Source organism: Coenobita brevimanus, chromosome 110 (genome assembly GCF_032717465.1).
Source record: "Coenobita brevimanus isolate Jiangsu-jjx chromosome 110, ASM3271746v2, whole genome shotgun sequence".
NCBI classification, from domain to species: domain Eukaryota; kingdom Metazoa; phylum Arthropoda; class Malacostraca; order Decapoda; family Coenobitidae; genus Coenobita; species Coenobita brevimanus.
The window spans coordinates 40,767,346-40,791,642 of record NC_137063.1 but is presented as its reverse complement, the minus strand read 5'-3'; the positions used below and the strand labels follow the sequence as shown (position 1 = coordinate 40,791,642).

At 40.6% G+C, this 24,297-nt stretch overlaps 1 protein-coding gene across 1 annotated transcript in view; it reads left to right on the top strand.

Moving 5' to 3' along the window:
• LOC145417555 (uncharacterized) overlaps window positions 1–24,297 on the top strand; it is a 70,299-nt gene that overhangs the window by 42,994 nt on the left and 3,008 nt on the right. Inside the window, exons 7-8 of the mRNA XM_080286263.1 lie at window positions 7,876–7,915; window positions 11,684–12,338. Coding sequence (XP_080142389.1) covers window positions 7,876–7,915; window positions 11,684–12,338 — 695 coding nt within the window. The remainder of the gene's footprint in view (window positions 1–7,875; window positions 7,916–11,683; window positions 12,339–24,297) is intronic.

The window sequence follows — 24,297 nt, the reverse complement described above, 5'->3', positions numbered from 1 at the left end:
AATGACTGAGTATTCAAAATGAAGTGCTTTAATGATAGACTGAAGTATGCACAGAGAGGAGCATGAGAAGGATTTGTCACCCCTTTTCTGTCTTGGTAGTTGATGGATTATACAATACCTATCCAACAAAAGGTACGTGAGACACTTTTGTAAAGAAAAATAAATATGTGTACAAGGGGAAGGGTGTTGCCCTGGAAAGAGGAAATTATAGAGACATTTTAGACCAAATAATGAAGGTAATGGAGAGAGTTGTAGAAAGTATGATTAGAGAAAGAGTTAATATTGATGAGATGCAGTTTGGGTTTATGCCAGGCAAAGGAACCGTTGATGCCATATTCATTTTTCAGCAGCTTCAGGGAAAAATATGTAGGAAAGAAAAAGGATCTGTACTTTGTTTTTGCTGATTTGGAGAATGCCTTTGACAGAGTCCCTAGGTAGGCTCTCTGCCTGTGCTCCCCAAAATCTAAGAATTTATATGGCCCAGTCTGGATGTAGAGTCTGGTAGATTTCAATGGTGTCGTCTGGACTACAAAGAGACTGGTTGAGATATGTCATGTGTTAAGACATTCTTGATGGTCTGGGACAACAGGATTGTGGATATACATCATTTTGATTGGCATTCCTAGTGAGAAGCTGTGTATGTCTCCGGCAGACACTACATGCTGCACATTGTGATATGAGATATATACTAGGACCTATAATGCCTACATACTGGTGCCCCCCCTACACACACACACACACACACACACACACACACACACACACACACACACACACACACACACACACACACACACACACACACACACACACACACACACACACACACACACACACACACACACACACACACACACACACACACACACACACACACACACACACACACACACACACACACACACACACACACACACACACACACACACACACACACACACACACACACACACACACACACACACACACACACACACACACACACACACACACACACACACACACACACACACACACACACACACACACACACACACACACACACACACACACACACACACACACACACACACACACACACACACACACACACACACACACACACACACACACACACACACACACACACACACACACACACACACACACACACACACACACACACACACACACACACACACGAGCAGCCGGAGAGAGAGGTCGTCCCAGGCATCGCTCCTAACCTTGAGTAGTTTCAGGAATTTTGTCTGTCCTGTCTCCTAGGGTCTTTCTTTAAATTTAAAATAATGAAAGTTGGTAGACTACCAAAAATGTAAAGATTTGTTGGCAATAGTATACATGAATGTTTGTGGCTTATTCGGTAACAGCTGTTTAGGTACTTTACCGGTACGTTAAAGATGGCCGAAAATGTAAACAATGAGGGAATGGAATTTCAAGGATTTGATGCTAATACTAATGTCATGGACCTGGTGAAAACATTAATTATGAGGATTAGTGAACTCGAAAAAAAGTAGAGAATCTAGTGATAAAGGATGTGTCAGGAAATACGGAAACCACCATACAGAGTCTAATCCAGTCCAACGAAACAGCCAATGAAGAGATTAAGAATTTGAAGAGGGAGAATGTTGAACTGAGGAGGAAACTTGAAGAGAGTACTAATAAAACGGAGAAGGTGAGTAATGTGCTAGAAGAACACAAGGCAAAGTGGGCACACGTAGAAGAAGAACAGAAAGAAGTGGTCAGCTTAAGAGAGATCATCCAGGAAGAAAGGGAAATGAACAAGAAAGAAATAGAAGAAAATGTAGTGAAAATACTGAAGAAAAAAGAGAAAATAGTGAGAGAAACTGTAGAAAGGAACAGATGTGTGGTAGTATTTGGAAACAGGGAAGAGGAAGAAAAGGTTAGGTTCGCAAGACTTGAGAAAGACACGAACATGGTGAGAGGAATATTAGGCAAGATTGACCCCGAAGGAGACAAGTGGGTAAAAGAAATTGAGGAAGTAAGGAAGATAGGGCCTTATAAGAAAGGGGAAACAAGACCAATGAGAGTCAAGTTTACATCAGAAAGTGTAATAAATGAGATACTTAAAGTGACCTGGAAATTAAGCAAAGAGGCGGGGATGGAAAATATTATAATAAGAAAAGATCTGAATGAAGAAGAAAGAGAAGTTTTAAAATCATTAAAGGAAGAAGTAAAGGAAAAAAATGATAAGAGGACAGAGGAAGAACGTAATACTTTTTTTTTTGGAGAGTATTGGATATGAAAGTAAGGAAATGGTATTTAAGGAAATAGAAGTGAAGGAAACTAGGGGGGATGGTTGTGAAAGATCAGAAGTTGAAGAAGTGGTACGGACAGAGAGTAGGAGAGAAGAGGGTATTAATAATGTCAAAAATAATTTGAAGGTGATATATACTAATGTTGATGGTTTCATATCGACAAGGATCGAAATTAATGATTTCTTGAGAGAACATGAACCTGATGTCATGTGCCTTGTAGAGACCAAATTAAGAGAAGATATTGATGTTCATTTGGGAGATGGTAAATACAAACTGTGGAGAAAAGACAGGAAAGAAAAAAAGGGAGGAGGAGTGATGATAGCAGTGAAGAACAACATAAATGTAGATACTGTGGAAATGGGAGAAGGCAGGGCTGAAGTGATATATATGAAATTAGAAACTGGAGAGAATGTTAAGAGAGATATGGCGGTAGTGTATGTTCCCCCAAAGACGAGAGCATGGAAGGATGACGAATACCATGAGATATTGTCAGATATGTCTAGCTTCTTGCAAAAAATAATTGAGAAAAGCAATAATATAATTTTGGTGGGTGACTTTAATTGTAAAGAGGTGAACTGGGAGGAATGGTACTCTGGAGGCGGCGAGGATTCGTGGGGTACTATGTTATTAAATATAATAATGAATAATGTGATGACGCAGTGGGTCAAAGAAGAGACATGGTTTCGAGGTGAGGACACACCAGCAAGGTTAGATTTACTGTTCACCAAAGAACCCGATGTAATAGAATCATTGGAATATCTCTGTCCTTTGGGAAAAAGTGATCACGTGGTCATTGAGTTCCAGATGTTAATAGGAAACGTCGAGCCAAGAGACGAGCTTCATAGACAGGGAAGATACAACTTTGGCAAAGCAAATTTTACAGGATTGAGAAACTTTTTTGAAAATGCGGATTGGAGAAAATTCAGAGAAACAAGAGAGATACAGAGGAAGTGGGATATCTTTCTAGACCTCTATAATTTGGGAGTGGAAAAATTTGTACCAAGAGTAAGAGGGAAAGAAAACAGGAAAAAGGAGTGGTTTAATAGAAGGTGTATGATAGCCAAAAAAGAGAGAGATAAGGCGTGGAACAATTGGAGAAAGAGAGGTAACGACAGAACAAAGGAAGACTATAAAAGAACAAGAAACGAATACACAAGAATATGTAGGGAAGAAGAAAGGAATTTTGAAAAAGGTATACAGTAATTGACAAATGCAAGGATGAACCCAAACTGTTTTATAGATTTGTTAATGGCAAACTGAAACAAAAGGAAGGAATCACCAAGCTGAAAGTAGATGGAGAGGTCTTTAAGGATGCGGCAATGCAAGCAGAAATAATGAAGAAACGTTTCCAGTCAGTTTTCACTAAAGAAAAGGAGCTTGTGGAAGGGGAGGGAGTGATCAGAAATGTTCCGGTGATGAAAGATATAAAAGTGGAGGTGCAGGAAGTGTATAAATTACTGGAAACCCAAGATGTAAGGAAAGCCCCAGGACCTGATGGAATTTCTAATTGGGTACTGAAGGAATGCAGAGAACAACTGGCGGATAAAATTCACAGCTTAATTGTATGCTCACTGGAAGAGGGGAAAGTGCCAAAAGAATGGAAGAGGGCAAATGTGGTACCAATTTACAAAGGAGGAAACAGGGAAGAACCCCTGAATTATAGACCAGTGTCTCTAACCAGCATGGTCGCAAAATTGTGTGAGAGAATCCTGAAAGACAGATGGATAAAATATCTGGAAGAGATGAATATTTTGGCTGAATGTCAGTTTGGATTCAGAAGTGGAAAGTCATGTGTTTCAAACTTGTTGAGCTTTTACTCAAGAGCGATTGATGTGGTACAGGAGAGAGATGGTTGGGTGGATTGTGTGTACTTAGACTTAGAGAAGGCCTTTGACAAGGTACCTCATAAGAGACTAATGTGGAAACTAGAATATATAGGAGGACTAAAGGGGAAACTTCTGGAATGGATGAGAGACTTTTTGAGAGACAGACAAATGAGGACAGTAATAAAGGAAAAGATGTCTGGATGGAGGGAAGTAACAAGTGGAGTCCCTCAAGGCTCAGTGTTGGCGCCAGTAATGTTCCTGATTTACGTAAATGATATGGTAGATGGAGTGAACAGTTATGCGAGTCTGTTTGCTGATGATGTAAAGATCTTGAGGAAGATAGAGGTTGAGGAGGATTGTAAAATACTGCAGGAGGATTTGGATAGGATACACAATTGGAGCTGGACGTGGGAAATGAAATTTAATGTAAAGAAATGTAAAATATTGGAAATGGGTAAAAGTACCAGGAGACCATCACTGAATTATTTTTTGGGTAATGAATTAATCACAAAAAGGAGAGAAGAGAAAGATTTGGGAGTGCTGGTCCAAGATAGTTTGTCACCAGAAAAGCACATTAACAAGATAGTTGGAGAGACTTATAAGCTCTTGACTAACATAAGAGTAGCATTTCATTATATGGATGAGGAAATGATGAAAAAATTGATAGTGGCCATGATCCGCCCCAGGTTAGAATATGCAGCGGTAGTGTGGTGCCCACACAAAAAGAAAGATATAAACAAGATTGAGAGAATACAAAGAACAGCAACCAAGATGGTCCCCAGTCTGACAGACCTGTCATACAGAGAGAGGCTGGAAAAACTGGATTTGCCTTCGTTAGAGGAAAGGAGAAAGAGGGGAGACATGATTGCGGTGTTCAGGACCATGGTGGGAGTAGATAAAATTGACAAAGAAGATCTGTTTGTATGGGATAAGAGAGCAACAAGAGGACATGGAATGAAATTGAAAAAGTCAAGCTGCTTGAAGGATATCAAGAAATATAGCTTTCCTTACAGAAGTATAGACTTATGGAATAGCCTGGACAAAGAGATCGTCCAGTCTAAAAACTTAAACGAGTTTAAAGTTAAATTCAACTTATTGAGAAACAGCGACGGAAACCCACGAGCATAGTACATTCCGTGTATATCACAATTAGGTATATTCTTAAATATTTGAAACGACTTAGACAAAGAGGTGGTGCATGAGAAAAACATTCATGTGTGTAAAGGTAGACTTGATAAATGTGGATATGGAGACAGGACAACACGAGCATTGCTCAATTCCTGTATACTACAAATAGGTAAATACAAATAGGTAAATACACACACACACACACACACACACACACACACACACACACACACACACTGGATCCTATCTCACCCTGTCTTTGAATTAAGTAAGAATAAAGGTTGGAATGATGATGAAAAGACTGGATGCATAATAAACCAGTGTTTTAACGCACCATATGAGGTAAGGGTCATGCCGTGTGGGCACATTAATTGACCATTGATTCAGATTTGTAAAGAGGTGGCTGGAGATTTTTTCAATCATGTTGTTATTCATCAGCCCCAGTCTGTCTGGCTGAGCAGACCCATTAACAGCAGACAAACAACTGCTCTGTAGGGACATCCCTTCCAGGGAATCGATGTTCCCTTGCAGCCGACAACGCCTTGCCACTGGGATGCACTGGAAAAAGTGTGGAGGTTTAGGTCCTGGATGGATGTCACTTTAGCATCTTCATCCAGTTTAACAGGGGCACCATAGCAGATTCCATTTTACTCCATAATTTGGTTATGTGGTTACCACGCAGTGTTGTAAATGGTTTCCTGGGTTACAGGAAACCATTATGCTTGTCACTCAGTGTACAGTAAAGCTGCCTTAATTGGAAAAAGTAGCAGTGTAAAGTGACAGGAAGGAAAGGGAGAAGTAGGAAGAGAGGAAGGCAGAGACAGATAGAATGAGAAAGAGGAAAGAAGTATGCAGCACTGCATCAAATGAGTAGATGATGGTCATCACCACATACCACCATTTCAGTCATGTAATACGACTAAACTGTGTTCACCTTAACTAGGCATAGAATTGCCATTTCTCCATCTTGAATTCTGAGTTCCACCTAGAGGTTAACCCTTGATGGTGTTAGTCACAAAGAATTTCTGTGATAAGGATGCAGGGTTACAGTATTGTCTTGCTCTGTCATTGACCTCTGCAAAATAGGCTGTAAAAGGTTGAAAAACACCAGTTTAAAATTAATGAACTAAAGAGTCATAGGTCAGTCACCGTCCCATAAAGCCTTTGAACTGTAGTTGCTGGCTTTTAAGAGTGGTACAGGATATGTCAGTCAGATATATGCAGTTCTCCCAATCCACCAGAAGGGAGATGGTGGACTACAGAAGGACAGCTTCAGCCTGCAGTCCATCAGGTTCATATCCAGATGAGCCTGGGGCTGCAGTAAGTTACAACAAGGCAAGTGGTGGAGGAAGCATGTGAGGAAGACTTCAAAATATTTATAACATTAAATGCATTGTGGTAGGTGGGGATGCTCACCATCCACTCACTCGAGGTAGTGCTGCTCTCGAGTGTCTGCCATTTCCTCTCCTCCTTCTGTCCTCTTCTGTCTTTCTTTCCTTCATTCTTTCCTCTTCTTTCTGCCTATGGGTGTCTTTACACAACCTCTCCTGACTTTCTTTCCTTCATTCTTTCCTCTTCCTTCTGCCTGTGGGTGACAAGCCAAATGGTTTCCTGTACACCAGGAAACCATTTACTATGCTGGGTGGTAACCATAAATGGCGCCTGGTGATTTAGTGGGTGATTAAGGAGCTTCAGTCGGATTGAGCCGGTGCAGGTTTATATCCAAGGGGTGGTTGGGATTTATTGCTCACATAATGCCATTTGGGGATGAGTGAGGCTGGTCACTCTCATCTCAAATGTCAGGACCAACTTGCCTAGCCCCAGGCTTCTACACTCCTTGGATGATGGATGGATGGATGGATGAATTGCTCTGGAAGAACTGTATGATGATATATATAGGGGGATTGTGAAAGGTTTTATGTACACTGTGTATGATAAGGATTGCTGCAGGCACAGATTTAGGGGTGGGTGTAGGTTCCCTGCCCAGTAAATCATTGATTACTGATAATAAACAGACATTTTTTTCTTCATGCTTCAGTGATCAGGATTATATGCAGCTTTTTGCACATGCCTGTGTTCTTGTATTCTTATGATTAAAACAAATAAAAGTGCATTTTGATTGTTAAAATCATGGTAGTGCCCGGATTGTCTTAGCTGGATACGTTTATGTGAAGCTGCAGAATGTGGTGAATGTTTTTGGCGTATCCAGTAGAGCAAGGATTCAGGGGGCTTGAATGATGAGTGAATGGAATTGTGGCCTATTTGGATTGGGCAAGTTTGTGCTGTCTGGACATTGCTACTCCTCACCCTGCCCTTGGGTGGGAAAGGAGGTCCCGATGATGATGATGTTAAAATGGATTGTGGTAATTCAGCTAGGAATCATGCCCACCCTTTTCCAGAGTACTGGATCAGGCCCTTTGCTGTAAGGAACTGTGATGGTAGAGAAGCTGTTGTAAGAGTAGGTGGATGTTAAAATGAGTGGTTCATTATCAGTGTAGGAGTGAGACAAGGATGTGTGATGTCCTTGTAATTATTAAGATGGGATTATGAGAAGGGAACAGCTATGTAAGGCTGATATATGATGAAAATGAGGATTTCAGGCTCTGATGTATCTCAGTGGTGATGTGCTACATATGTGTTTACAGATCAGTATTTTTGCAGCCTGACTCAGATTTTTGGGTGTCTGTGAGTGGCATGGGATGAATTTAAGTTGGGATTATAATGATTGTAACAAGATAATAATGGTGGTGATGGTGATGTACATTATTTAGTGTGGTTCTGCTGCTTTAAAAGCTTTTATTTATTTTTGTAGTACTCTGAAAATAGGAAGTTATTCTAGAAAGAGGTGCAGTAATGTAGAAGTGACACCAGAAGGAAATGTGAAAGTGTGAAGGATGTAAGTGGTAGATTATTAACCGATGAGGATGAAGTAAGGACCAGATGGAAAGAATATTTTGAAAGTCTGATGAATGGGAATGGGGAGAGCAAAGCAGCTTTAACGTGATTGGTTTTGGGGGTGTGCAGAGAAGGAATGCAGTGCCAGGAAGCATGATTTTGGGGGTGTGCAGAGAAGGAATGCAGTGCCAGGAAGCATGACACTTGCACAGGTGAAGAACACTGTGAAGCGGCTGAAAAATGGGAATGCAGCTGGAGTTGATGAGATGTATGTGGAGATAATTAAGTGTAGTGGAGAGAGCAGAATGAAGTGCTTGTTGGAGATATGTAAGAAGGCATGGATCAGTGAAACAATGCCAGCAGAATGGAAAAAGGCTGTAACTGTACCCCTGTACAAAAATAAAGGTGAGTGAAGTGAGTGCAAGAATTATCGTGACATAAGTTTATTGAGTGTTGTAGGGAAGGTATATGGAAGAATTATTATAGAGAAAGTAAAAGAGATATCAGAAGTCCTAGTGAGCGATGAACAGGGTGGCTTTGGGAGTGATAGGGGATGTGTGGATCAAATATTTGCAGTCAGACAGATAGTGGAGAAGGCTTGTGAGAAAGACTATAAGGTGTTTGTGGCATTTGTGGATCTGGAAAAAGCATATTACAAAGTTGACAGAGAAGGATTGTGGAAGGTTTTGCATATCTATGGTGTAGATTGTAAGGTGCTAGGTGCTGTCAAGAGTTTTTATGATAGTAGTGAGGCATGTGCAAAGGTAAATGGGCATCTAAGTGAATGGTTCACAATCAGTGTGGGCATGCGACAAGGTTGTGTCATGTCCCCATGGTTGTTGTATATTTATATGGATGGGGTGATAAGAGAAGTAAGAACACGAGTAATGGAGAGAGGGATGGCATTGGTAATGAATGGAGATGGATGGAATATCTCAAATTTGTTGTTTGCTGATGATGCAGTACTACTTGCAAATACCAGACAAAAACATGGTAGACTAGTTCAGAGTTTTGCTGATGCCTTTGAGCATCATGCCTTGAACGTAAGTATGGAGAGGAGTAGAGTGATGGTAAGCGAAAGAGAAGGTGACTCCCATTGTTATGTTACAGTAAATGGAGAGAGACTGGAGCTGGTGAGAGAGTTCAAATACCTGGGTACAGTGATAGAAAAGAGGAAAATGTGCAAAAGAAGTGGAGAGTAGGTTGACACATGGAAGGAAAGTTGATGGTGCTATAAAGGCCTTGTTAAGAAACAGAGGCTTAAGTGTTGCAGCTGCACGAGGCTTACATGAAGGAGTGTTAGTACCAACTTTAACATATGAATGTGAGACTGTGGTGTGGGATGAAAATGAAAAGTCAAGAATGAGAGCAGTGGAGATGGGATTGCTGAGGAATGTATGTGGAGTACAGAGAGTGGATGGGATACGAGATAGTGTAGTTCATGAAAGATACAGAGTGGGGAAGTCTGTGGACACCAGAATCAAAGAGATTATACTGAGATGGTGTGGTCATGTGGAGAGAATGGATGATAAAAGAGTGGCAAAAAAGGTACAGTCATCCCTCAACATCCATGGGGGTTAGGTAACAGAGACACCCACGAATGTTAAAAATCCAAGGATATATGCTGCCCCCCTTAAAAGCACCTCTGGATCCCCTACTTCCTCATATAACAAAAGAAAAACCCTGTGTGCATGTTTACAACCACTTAATTAAATACAAAAACACTAAACAACTACTTTGTTTAATACAAGAACACTAAAAGTTAATAATAATGAACAGTGTACTCGTGCATGGCCTCTTCTAACTACTGTGCTCATCCCAGCTCTCTCCAAAAGGAAGAGTAGTATATTTCATTCACTGGATAATGCCATTACTCTACCAAAACAGCCACGAACTGTGCCTGGGATAATGTTACGTTGTCAGCAGAGTTCAATAAGTTAATTTTTTTTTTCTGTAGCCATCCGTGGATATACAAAACCGTGTATGTTACAACTGCGGATGTTAAGGGATGACTGTATATCTGAGCGAATTTGGTGGATGGAGGAGGGGAGGTAGGCCAAGGAGAAGGTGGAGGGATATGGTGGATAGGTGTGAGGAAGAGAGGTTTGGAACTCAGTGAGGCTAGGGGACTGACAAGAGATCGAGCTGGCTGGATGAATGTTGTGAGAAGAAGTGCATGCTCAGGAATTTGGCACCCTGTTTTAACGTGACAGTATCCGAAATGACTCTGTCGGATATATTTATGTGAAGCTACAGAGTGTGGTGAAAGTTTTTGGCGTATCAGATAGAGCCAGGATTCTGGGGACTTGAATGATGAGTGAATGGAAGCATGGCCCATTGGATTGGGCAAATTTGGGCTGTGTGGCTGTTGCTACTCCTCACCCTTCCCTAGGATGGGGAAGGAGATCCGGATGATGATGATGATGCAGTATCTTAGAATTATTATATAAGTAGAAGGAGAGTTTGTGTATTACCATTTGGCATTCTGAGTATTTTTATGACTACATTTTTTTATATTGCTTGGTAAAGACTTGCGGCTAATGTATGCATAGTGATAGATTGTCTGACTCTTTCTTGTTGCTGGGGTTTAGTATGGCATCATTAGTATAGCAGAAGTTCTTTGGTGTATGGGTATTTGCAGCTGCCATCCAAAATTCATCGTCATTTGCTTTGAGGTCTAGTATTGCTTAAAATTATTTTAAGTCTTCCATTTCATGAGAGCTTGAGGGACAGGTGAATGCGTGAACTGGTGTGTATGTATATATATAAGCATGCAGTACAAAGAAGTATAGGGTATTTGAGATATCACTAGAGGAGCTTTAAAAATAATTCATGTATACATTGCTCCTCATCCCATCCACGTGTGAGAAAAGATATCGGGATGATAATGGTAAATATACACTTAAACCTCAGTTTAAGGGACTAAATGGGGAATCAACTTGTCCCTTACTTGAAAATGTCCACTGTTTTACCACATATAAAGACAATCATATTATGAAATATAGTGATTGTTTCACTTATCTAATTTATGATTATGAATATTATTTTACGGGTACTGTATAAAGAAACATATTAATGTGTATAACCCAGACATTACGTATAATTTTTGAATGGTCTTGTCCGTTAGTCAGGTTGTATATGGAGTCCATTAAATCCGAAATTCCTTAAATGGAGGTTTGAGTGTACATTTCATTGCTTTGGTCGCATAAGAATATCTTGAGAATATAAAAATAACAAAACAGATATACAACAGTGAAGTGCATGATAAGTGAAGGAGGGGACAGACTGGGAATGCAAGAAAAAATGCAAAGAATATTTTCTGGATAAAGATAGATAGAGTGAAGGATTGCATGTAAGTTGAAGTACATTTCATGTGGATTTTTTAATTGTCTCGCCAACCTGTTGAATTATCAGAATATGCCCAATACACGTTATAGGTGCATTCATGTTCCTCAGCCTTAATTTGTGTGAACTTTTGCAAACAGCATACTGTAACAATTGTGTTTGCACTCACCACTTGCAGTTGCCTTATATTTATTGTTTCACTTTCTCTTTCAGACATATTATGCCAGTAACTGTGGGGTTGGTGGAAAAAACAATTCAAATATCATCACTACTGCTGCATCAACACCTCATAGCATAGCAAATTATGCAAGTTCTGTAAGCATGACCTTTCCCCAACCATCTGGCGGGAATGTGACATTGCCAATATACACCTCAGGCGGTAGTATGGCTGTGTACACTTCATCTGGAAATATAGGTGTTCCTCCACCTAGTAATGGGGGATTGTATCCCATTGTGTCACCAGGTCAGTATCCTCAAACTTACATTTACCCTTTTCCTGGTGGCCCCGGAAGTGCTCCTGGATATGTACCACCTGGCACTTATGCTGCGCAGCATCCACATAGAGCACTTTATATGTCACATCTGCCAGCAGTTGGTACTGGTAATATTGGCAAAATGAAAGCTGTGCCTCACGCTGGCACCCCTGGAAACTCTGGCAGTAGAGGGGGAAGCAGTAGCAGTAGCAGCAGCAGCAGCAGCAGTTGTAGCAACAGCTCTCGAGGGTTCAACAAAGGATGTCACAAAGGACATAACCAAGGGAAATCTTGTACTCGGTCATCAGATTCTTCTCCTTCTTCATCACAGTATTCCTCGCCACCTCAAACTCCAAGTCCAAACCACACGCCTGATATCAGCACAGATAAAAGAGGTAAAATTTAATATGTTCAGAACAAGTAATTTGCCCGCTTTGTTTACAGAGTTGTCCCAAAAATTCTTCCTTAGCTAGAATTATTTAGTACAGCAAGACCTCGTTTTCTCTAATATATATACATGTATACCATATATATATATATATATATATATATATATATATATATATATATATGTATATATATATATTTATATACAGTAAACTCTTGATATAACGAACTAATTGGGGGGAGGGGTTGTTTGCCATATCTAAAAGTTCGTTATATACGAGGGGTCAGTCTTTCCGAGGGATTACTGAACTCAGTTCGCTAATAATTAGGGGAGTCATTCGGTCTCACGTGCTCAGTCATAACCTAAAGTAACTCTATGAAGTTTTACATGGAGAATTTAATGGTTTCTGAAGTTGTACATGTAAATACAATACTGTATGAAGTTGTACATATAAATACAATACATACAATAAGAATACAGTACAGTATAATGTGGTGCTGTTGCAGTACACTTACTGTGCCAGGAAGGGATGCTGTTGAAGTACACTTACTGTGCCAGGAAGGGATGCTGTTGTCATCTTGGGCTGATTCGTGAACTTCCCCCGCATTTAGTGACCTTTGTTCACAAAATCCGGGGGAAGTTCGGTCGCGATTTGGGTGTTCTTTATATCCCAAATTCGCAATATCACAATTCGTTACATTGAGGATTTACTGTAGATATATATATGTATATATATATATATATATATATATATATATTGTAATATTCCCAATATCCAATGTAATACAGCCAAAGGCATGTCCAGGAAGTGGGTTTGTCTGGATACTGGGACCCTGCCTCCTGAACTGGTACTTATGGACACCAGCCTAACTTTGAAAGACACCTAAATAACTCCTTACTGGACTTGCATATCACTATTTAACCCCTTAACCGCGGGGCGTCACTTTCATGACACTTGGGAGCAAGGGATCATACCGCGGGGCGTTGCTTTTGTGATTCTGTGTTATTTGGAATTCACCCGGGCTTCCAAGTGGGGGCTTGTATCATCTATCAGTACTGCCAATGTCCAACACTAGTCAGCACTCCTAATCTCATCTGTACTCCCATCCATTGTTGACAATTTAGCCATTTCTCCCCGTTCTTGACTCCCCTCCCTACCCCCCCTCCATTACCCTATCCTCTCGCCTGCCTGGCCGTGCTACGCTAAGTAAATCTTCTCTGGAATTTTTCACTGATTTCATCCATTGAAATAAGCCCTATGCCCTATTCTTATACCAAATAATATATACAAGAAAGAAATAAGGTAAGTGAGAGTGCCATACACCTGGAATTGGCTAATTATCACCTGAAAACACTTCACTTGCACTCGTTCGCTAATTTTCGCTGTTTATTTCCCCTTGAAATATGCCGTATAATCTATTTTCATAATAAATATACATATAAGAGTTGAGAGGTAGGATGGGACTGGAGTGTATTGGTGTTGTGATGAGGAGAGGTAGATTGAGGTGGTTTGGACATGTGGAGAGGATGGGGGATGATAGTTGGGTGAGGAAGGTGAGAAGTGTTAATATTGGGGGTGGGGTTATGAGGGGTAGACCGAGAAAGACATGGGACGAGGTCATTAACTGTGACCTTAGGGTTAAGGGACTGAACAGGGAGGCTGCAATGGATCGTGCAGCATGGAGAGCCGCCATTAGGTGACCAAGGCCGACACATGCAAGCATGTTGGAGCCTTTAAAAACGAAACGAAACGATAAGGAGGGAAGGGAGAAGCCTAAGTGATATTTACATCCACCTGGAACTACCTAATTTATAATGTATTGTCTAGATTTCCTGCCAATCATTTCTTTGCTATAAATAGCTGTCAAGAGGCTGAACGTTGGCAGTACTGCTTTCCCTAGGTAGGCCTCCACCCCGGCCCACCCTTATCAGTTCACTCTCATCTTCCAGTGTGAGGGTACGTCTGTTCGCTCTTGCTAGCTTCAGGGCCTTTTCACCCCCATGCAAAGGGCCCTGTGACCTTTACCCCCTACTAATCCTTGTGTAGAAAGAGGTAAAGGGCTGACAATTGATAAAAGAGTAACTACGATATTTGTATTGAGTAAAACAGTGCAAGTGGAATTGTAAATAATGTGTAAACAGCAAGTGAAAGTAATGAATGTAAATATACATGAACAGGGGAAAATAGTTTTATAAGTTACTTCAAGTGACAGTGCATAACACAGTGTAAATAAAATAGAAATGTAAATAACGTAAATAAAATAGAGAACGTAAATAGAAATGTAAATGAGTAGTAGTATAAGAATACGAGTATATACCCTAGGAGTAATGAAAGTGAAAGTTTCACTCTAGCATGTCTGAATACTATGAGTTACGAGAGGGAAATTGAAAGTGACATTCACTCTCAGTGCTAGTATACAGGACGAGAAAGTGAATGCTACGTATTTTACTGAAAGAAATTGAATCCCTACAGTGACAATAAACTAATACTACTGAAGGAAACTTATGGATAAAGACTGTAGATATATATAAGTGTTATATAGTAACAAATATAAAGTGTGAGGGGTTTTATGAATAATAAATGACAGAGTACCAAGAGCGAACTAGCGCAAGTGCAACGGTCAGACGCGCTTGTAATTTTCATTGCTTTCACAGTTTTTTTCTTTTTGGAGTATGGATCCCAAACTACTTGAAAATCATAGAGTAGAGTTTATAGTGCTAATATCTGGCTGTGGTAATCATATTACGGGTTGTCGGGAAGTGTAAAGTGGAGACTTCATTACCCAACTTCAGAGGTCTCCACAAGTCCTACGGTAACCGACGAAGGCTCAACAAACATTCCAGGAGAAAGCTGAAGGTATGTGCCATAAGCATATGTAATTTTAATATTCTAGGACTAATAACTGATTTTTGGCAAATATTTTTTGAGAGTGTGTCGGAGCCCGAATAGCTCCGCGGCACACGCAAAACATTGGTAAACATGCCCGCGGTGTAGGGGTTAAGACTGTGTTCACACAAATAAGGGATATAAAGCATAAAGTAAATGGAAAGGAACCAGAGAATGAGGAAGTAGAAGTGAGTATGGAAAATATTTAGCAGTGTACAGGGTACTTACAGCATGTCCGTGGCTGCCTCCTCTAAGGCTCTGGCAGTGGTGAAAATGTTCTTGAAGCATGTACAGTAATCCAGTGTTATGCTGCACTTAATTCTTTGCACTATGTTATAATCGTTTAACACTGCACATTCTGTTCTTAATTGCGCCACGCCAGTTTCAACTGCCAGTTTGCACTCCACACTTAATCTTTTGCACACTAAATTCAGATTTCTTAACACTGCACAATGTAAATTCCCATTTGGTCTAGTGGCGAGGAATTTCAGCGTATTCACTGTTTATTCACAAAAACGAGCACGTGCGGCATCTATTGCGATGAGCATCTACTCACGATGATAGTTAGGTGGTAACTGGGGAGGGGAGAAACAGCAGGGGGCTGGCAGCCATGCGTAAACACAGCTGTTCGGCACTGCGCGCCAAGTTCAAATTACGGATGGGGAAAAAAAAATCTGATTTGGGGGGGGGGTGTTTGATTTTTGGTCATTTTGGGTTCTGAAGGCTCAGACCCAAAATGTTCGGGTAGTGGGGTGTCCGGATATTGGGCGTCCGGATAATAAAGGCATTACTGTATATATATATATATATATATATATATATATATATAGGTGGCTTTACACTCCCTCTTCTGTCTTTCATTCCTTCATTCTTTCCTCTGCCTTCTGCCTGTGGGTGACTGTACACTGAGTGGCAAGCCAATGGTTTCCTGTACACCAGGAAACCATTTACTACGCTGAGTGGTAACCATATAACCAAATTTTGGCGCCTGGTGGTTTAGTGGGTAATTATTGTGCTCCAGTCGGATTGATCCGGTGAAGGTTTATTTCCAAGGGGTGATTGGGGTTTATTGCTCATGTAATGCCACTCAGGGATGAGTGAGGTTGGTCACTCTCATCTTAAATGTCAGAACCAAGTGCCTAGCCCCGGGCTTCTATGCTCCTCATGGGGCAGTGTAGGATTGGATGATGGATGGATATATATATATATATATATATATATATATATATATATATAAATAAATATCTATATATATATATACATATATATATATATATATATATATATATATATATATATATATATATATATATATTATATCATCATCATCATCATCCGGACCTTCTTTCCCACCCAAAGGCAGGGTGAGGAATAGCAATGTCCAGACAGCACAAACTTGCCCAATCCAAAATAGGCCACGCTTCCATTTACTCATCATTCAAGCTCCCGGAATCCTCACTCTACTGGATACACCAAAAACATTCACCACATTCTGCAGCTTCACACAAATGTATCCGATTGAGTCAATCCGGACGATGCCATGCTCACAAGGGGTGCCAAAATCCCTGATCATGCACTTCTCCTCACAATATTCATCCAGCCAGCTCGATCTCTTGTCAGTTCCCTAGCCTCATCGACTTCCAAACCTCTCTTCCTCAAACGCTCATCCGCCATATCTCTCCACCTTCTCCTTGGCCTACCTCGCCTCCTCCCTCCTTCAAATTCGCTCAGGTATACTTTTTTCACCACTCTATTGTTACCCATTCTTTCCACGTGACCATACCCTCGCAGGACACTCTCTTCGATTCTGGTGTCCACCGACTTCCTCATTCCACACCTTTCACGAATCACAGTATTTCGTATCGTATCCACCCTCTGTACTCCATATACATTCCTCAGCAGTCCCATCTCCACTGCTTATACTCTTGACTTTTCATTTTCATGCCACACCATAGTCTCACACCTATATGTTAAAGTTGGCACTAACACTCCCTCATGTAAGCCTCATGCAGCTGCAACACTCAAGCCTCTGTTTCTTATCAAGACCTTCATTGCACCAGCTACTTTTCTTCCCTGTGTCACTCTACTTTCCACTTTGTTTGCACATTTTTCTCTCTTTTCTATCACTGTACCCAAGTATTTGAACTCTCTCACCAATTCCAGTCTCTCTCCATTCACTGTGACATCACATTGGGAGTCACCTTCTCTCTCAATAACCATCACTTTACTCTTCTCTACATTTGCTCTCAAGGCACAATGCTCACAGACATCAGCAAAACTCTGCACTAGCCTACCAAGTTCTTGTCCGGAACTTGCAAGCAGTACTGCATCATCAGCATACAACATATTTGAGATATTCCATCTATCACGATTCATTATCAATGCCATCCCTCTCTCCATTACTCGTGTTTTTACTTTTCTCATCACCCCATCCATATATATATTGAACAGCCATGGGGACATTACACAACCCTGTCGCACTTCCACACCGATCGTGAACCATTCACTTAGATGCCCATTAACCCTTACACATGCTTCACTACCATCATAAAAACTCTTGACAGCACCTAGCATCTTACCATCTATATAAAACAAATGGCCAAATCGCGACCGAACTTCCCCTGGATTTTGCGAACAAAGGTCACTAAATGCGGAGGATGTTTGCGAATCAGCCCACAATGACAACAGCCTCCCTTCCTTGCACAGTAAGTGTATTTCAACAGCATCCCTTCCTGGCACAGTAGGTGTACTGTAACAGTACTACATTATACTGTACACTTGATCCTTGATTTCCCGGACCCCTGTTTCCCAGTTTTCAGATTTCCTGAACATGGGCTGAGGCCAGACAATATTGACAAATGCCCATACAAGTCCTGGATTCTCACGAAAGTCCGGCCATTATTCTTTCATATAAAACTATAACCAGTCTGCTGCACAACACAGTATAAATTTAGCAAGGTTTTGACTCGATTAGGGCCATTGGTAACGCACATGAGAAGGTATTTTCTTACATGAAACGCATCTTGGCCACCAACCTACATCACCCCGCCAGTTCCTTCTGACTCGTGGCAGTATCCCATTTGCCTCTTACCTTTCTCGAATGCCACTATAAATTGTTTATTGCATAACGCAGTAAAATTTAAGAAAGGCTTGGACACAGTAAAATTCTTAAGTAATGAAAAAATAATAATATATTCTTACGGACAAAATCAGTGGGATCTTCTACTCAGCTCACCCAACTCGGTGCTAAATACCAAATCGGCACATTTCACTGGAAAATATTTTATTCTTTTCACCACAGTGGCTCATACACACCTAATTATCTGAAATCTGCTTTAAAAAATTGTACATAATATAACTTATTTAAAAAATTAAGTTTCAGAGCTAAAATGCACTATATGTTAGCAGATATTTCCCTTTCAGATCATCAGCATGCCTTGACAGGCTTCTATTTTGCATAAATATTTGAGTACAAAAAATCTGTCTGCTTTGTAAGTTGACACTGTATTTATACAAAACAAAAGTCCATCAAGGCGAGTTGTTAGGCTAGAGACAAAACACTTCTGCCAACTTTAAGAAAGTTTAGCTTCGAATCCTGATTTTCTATTAATAATTAAATTAAGCACAAATTTTTGACTGACTTTCAAATAATTAGGTGTGCAAACCTATATGGTGATAAAGACTAAAATATTTTCCAATTAAAATTGCCGATTCGCTCCAAGATCGCTAGCTAGCTAGCTATTTCCAGACGCCATAATCCCATAAGGGGTGGCCATTGACTTTGAGTTATTTGTTTAACAGGGAGGGGCACTAACCCTCCACCAACCCACATGTTGACATGTAGGATTTGGTTATATGGTTACCACCCAGCATTGTAAATGGTTTCTTGGCTTACAGGAAAGCATTTGGTTTGTCACTTAATGTAAAGCTACCTGTAAAGGAAAGAAAAGCAATGAGAACTGACAGGAAAGATGGGAGAAATAGGAAGAGAGGATGGCAGGCACAGAAAAAGAATGATAAAGGCTAAGGAGGAAGGAGGCAGCACTACATCAAGTGAGTGGATGATGGTCGCCACCACCTACCAATATATATGGTGATAAAGATTAAAATATTTTCCCATTACAATTGCCAATTCAGTCCAAGATCGAGATCACATTCAATGATTGCGTGTTTGTATCTTGGTCATCTGATGAGTGGTTGGCTTACCTTGCGCTGTTCCATTCCTTGTTCATTTTCCTCATTTTCCTCAGCTTTCTGATGTTCTTCTGTCATACCCTCCACATTCTCGTCAACAGCTGTCTGAATAACCATTCTTATGGTTGTTGCTAGCAAAATACTGCTGTTGTGTCAGTTATTGCTATTGTTACTTTGTCATTGTTATTGTGTACTGTGTATGTTAGTTATGTTGGTATAGGTAGCCTACATTCCAGAATGGTCAAGAATATCGGAATAATTGCCGGACAATATTGGAGAATTTGGACAAAGTATGGTAATAGTCCAGGGAATGGTGTGTGGGGCTGGACTTTTGGGATTCCCAGACTGGTCTCCCCCCCTTTTAGTCTGGGAAATCGAGGGTCGAGTGTATTCCTATTATAGGCACTGTATTATATTTTTATGTACAACTTCATACAGTATTGTATTTACATGTATAACTACATAAGCCATTGAATTCTCCACGTAAAACTTCACAGAGTATGTTTAGGTTGTGGTTGCTCACGTAGGACCGAATGATTCCCCGGATATAGTGACCTAGGTTCGGTAATCCCTCAGATAATACCGACCCTCGGCTATAGCGAACTATTGGATATAGTGCCCCACTCTTCACCCCCCAATTAGTTCATCATATCGAGGGTTTACTGTATTTACATATCTATATCTATATCTATCTATCTATATTTATCTATCTATCTATATATATATACCATATATATATAAATATATAAACTGTATATATATATATATATCATCATCATCAGCCATTGAGGTCCACTGCAGGACTGGCCTATCTCTACCGAAGCAGGGATGATACAGCCAATGTATCTCTACCTAGTGGCTTAGGCTGTCTGGTAGAGACTGTATGTAGGGTGACAAGTGCCTGTGAGTGTGATTGTAGTGTTGTAGAGGCTTTGGATATGTGTGTAGTCTGTGAACCAAGTGTAATTGGCTCGCCTTAAGCTAATTGGGTGCAAGCATACTAGTATGCGACACTGGTTCAACCACAGCACCCCTTGTGTCCATCAAAGTAGCAAGTGGCTCGGTGAATGCTTCCCAAAGTTTTTACAACTCTGACGGGAGGCGAACCCGCGCTCACCAGCGTGCGTAAAGCACACTCTACCACTGTACCACAGAGGCCTTTATATATATATATATATATATATATGTATATATATACAGTATATATATATATATATATATGTATGTATGTATATATTATATATATATATGTATATATATATATATATATATATATATATATATATATATATGAGTGAGGTTGGTCACTCTCATCTTGAATGTCAGGACCAACTGCCTAGCCCCAGGCTCCTATGCTCCTCATGGGGAGAGTGGCCTTGTGCAGTTTGCCACAAGGGCGTGGGATGTAATTCCATCTTGTGCGGTGTGTGTGATAAATGGGTGCATAAGAGATGTAGTGGTATCAGAGGTAGACTGCGAGATAATGCTGATTTTATGTGTCAGGCGTGTCGGTGTGAGCAGGTGGAGATTGTCAGACGTGAAAGGATTGAACTTGCTGGTGAATCTCTTGAGTGTGTGGAAGAGTTTTGTTATTTGGGAGACATGTTGTGTGCTGGAGGTGGGGCTGGAGCTAGCTCTGTGGCTAGGGTGAGAAGTGGTTGGAAGAAGTTCAGGGAGCTCTTGCCTCTCCTGACGTTGAGAGGACTCTCCCTGCGTGCTAAGGGGTCATTATATGCAGCATGTGTTAGGAGTGTAATGCTGTATGGTAGTAAGACCTGGGCAGTGAAGGAGGAAGATATTCGCCGGCTCAGACGTACAGAAATGACAATGAGTAGGTGGATGTGCAGTGAGTCCCTGCGTCCAAGGCCTGGAGGGGCTGAGTTTACAATGGAAGAGTTGAGAGGTAGGATGGGACTGGAGTGTATTGGTGTTGTGATGAGGAGAGGTAGATTGAGATGGTTTGGACATGTGGAGAGGATGGGGGATGATAATTGGGTGCAGAAGGTGAGAGGTGTTAATACTGGGGGTGGGGTTATGAGGGGTAGACCAAGAAAGACATGAGATGAGGTCAGTAAGGGTGGCCTAAGGGTTAACCCCTACACCGCGGGCATGTTTACCGATGTTTTGCGTGTGCCACGGGATTATTCGGGCTCCGACAGACTCTCAAAAAATATTTGCCAAAAATCAGTTATTAGTCCTAGAATATTAAAATTACATATACTTATGGCACATACCTTCAGCTTTCTCCTGGAATGTTTGTTGAGCCTTTGTCAGTTACCGTAGGACTTGTGGAGACCTCTGAGGTTGGGTAACGAAGTCTCCACTTTACACTTCCCGACAACCCGTAATATGATTACCACAGCCAGATATTAACGCTATAAACACTGCTCTATGATTTTCAAGTAGTTTGGGATCCATACTCCAAAAAAAAAGCCACTGTGAAGGCAATGAAAATTACGAGCGCGTCTGACCGTCGCACTTGCACTAGTTTGCTCTTGGTACTCTGTCATTTATTATTCATAAAACCCCTCACACTTTATATTTCTATTACTATATAACACTTATATCTACAGTCTTTATCCATAAGTTTCCTTCAGTAGTATTAGTTTATTGTCACTGTAGGGATTCAATTTCTTTCAGTAAAATACGTAGCATTCACTTTCTCGTCCTGTATACTAGCATTGAGAGTGAATGTCACTTTCATCTTCACTCTCATAACTCATAGTATTCAGACATGCTAGAGTGAAACTTTCACTTTCATTACTCCTAGGGTATATACTCGTATTCTTATAATACTACTCATTTACATTTCTATTTACGTTCTCTATTTTATTTACGTTATTTACATTTCTATTTTATTTACACTGTGTTATGCACTGTCACTTGAAGTAACTTATAAAACTATTTTCCATTGTTCACGTATATTTACATTCATTATTTTCACTTGCTGTTACACATTATTTACACATTATTAACAATTCCACTTGCACTGTTTTACTCAATAGAAAGATCGTAGTCACTCTTTTATCAATTGTCAGCCCTTTACCTCTTTCCACATGAGGTTTAGTAGGGGGTAAATGTCACAGGACCCTTTGCATGGGGGTGAAAAAGTCCCTGAAGGCAGCAAGAAGAAACAGACGTACCTCTACTTTGGAAGATGAGAGTAAACTGATAAGGGAGGGCCCGGGTAGAGGCCTACTTAGGGGATATTCAGTGCTACCAATGTTAGCTCTTGAAACAGCTATGTATAGCACTGAAATGATTGGCAGGAAATCTAGACAATACATTATAAATTAGGTAGTTCCAGGTGAATGTAAATATCACTTAGGCTTCTCCCTTCCCTCCTTACATGTATATTTATTACGAAAATAGATTATACGGCATATTTCAAGGGGAAAAAAACAGCGAAAATTAGCAAACGAGTGCATGTGAGGTGTTGTCAGGTGATAATTAGCCAATTCCAGGTGTATGGCACTCTCACTTACCTTATTTCTTTCTTGTATATATTATTTGGTATAAGAATAGGGCATAGGGCTTATTTCAATGGATGAAATCAGTGAAAAATTCCAGAGAAGATTTACTTAGCGTAACACGGCCGGGCAGGCTAGAGGATAGGGTAATGGAGGGGGGGTAGGGAGGGGAGTCAAGAACAGGGAGAAATGGCTAAATTGTCAACAATGGATGGGAGTACAGATGAGATTAGGAGTGCTGACTAGTGTTGGACATTGGCAGTACTGATAGATGATACAAGCCCCCACTTGGAAGCCTGGGTGAATTCAAAATAACACAGAATCACAAAAGCGACGCCCCGCGGTATGATCCCTTGCTCCCAAGCATCACGAAAGTGGTGCCCCACGGTTAAGGGGTTAAGGGACTGAACAGGGAGGCTGCAACAGATCGTGCAGCATGGAGAGCCGCCATTAGGTGACCAAGTCCGACGCATGCAAGCACGTTGGAGCCTTTAAAAATGAAACCAGTATATATGTGTATATATGGCTATATTTTTTGCTGTAGGATATGTCTATTTGTAAGATAGAAAAATTGCATGTTAAAAGTACCATTTTTACCCATTAAGCTGATCGTCAGTTCTGCTCAGTTATGAATGTATAAAAAAAAAAAAAAAAAAAAAGTCCTGTTTTAGAACTCATCCCCACTTATAATGAGAACTTCTTGTATGTTGTAAATATATATTTGAGTGAGACGGGTGTGTAGTGTCCCCGTGTGTACTTATATATATATCATCATTAGCAGGCAAGAACTTAGTAGACTGAAATGCAGAATTTTGTAGATGCCTGTAAGCTTAGCTTCTTGAAAGCAAATGTAGGTATGGGTAAAGTGATGGTTGTTGAGAGAGGTGACTCCTGTTGAGATGTTACAGTGATTGGAGAGATGATTTGGTGAAAAAGTATAAATACGTGGGTGCAGTGATAGATAAAGAGAGGTAAATGCACAGCAGAAAGCATAGTGCCACAGGGAAGGAAAGTGGTTGATGCTACAAAAACATTGATAAGAAGCAGAGGTCTGAGTGTGGTGGCTGCAAGAGGCATACATGAAAGAGTTTTTAGTGCCTACTCTAACATACGGATGTGAGATTAGGGTATGGCATGAAAATGAAAAGTCAAGAGTAACAAGAGTGGAGATGGGCTATAGAGGAATGTGTGTGGATTGAGGAGAGTGAATAGAAGGAATAATGTGGTTCATGAAAGATGCAGACTAGGGAAGTCTGTACATGCCAGAGTTGAAGAGTGTGTGTTTAGATGGTATGGATATTAGGGGAGAATAGGTGTAAATTTAATGCTAAAAATGGTACCTCAAAGCAAGTTTGAAGGTGGGAGGAGGTGTGGTAGGCCAAAAAGAAGGTGAATAGATATGGTAAATGAGTGTG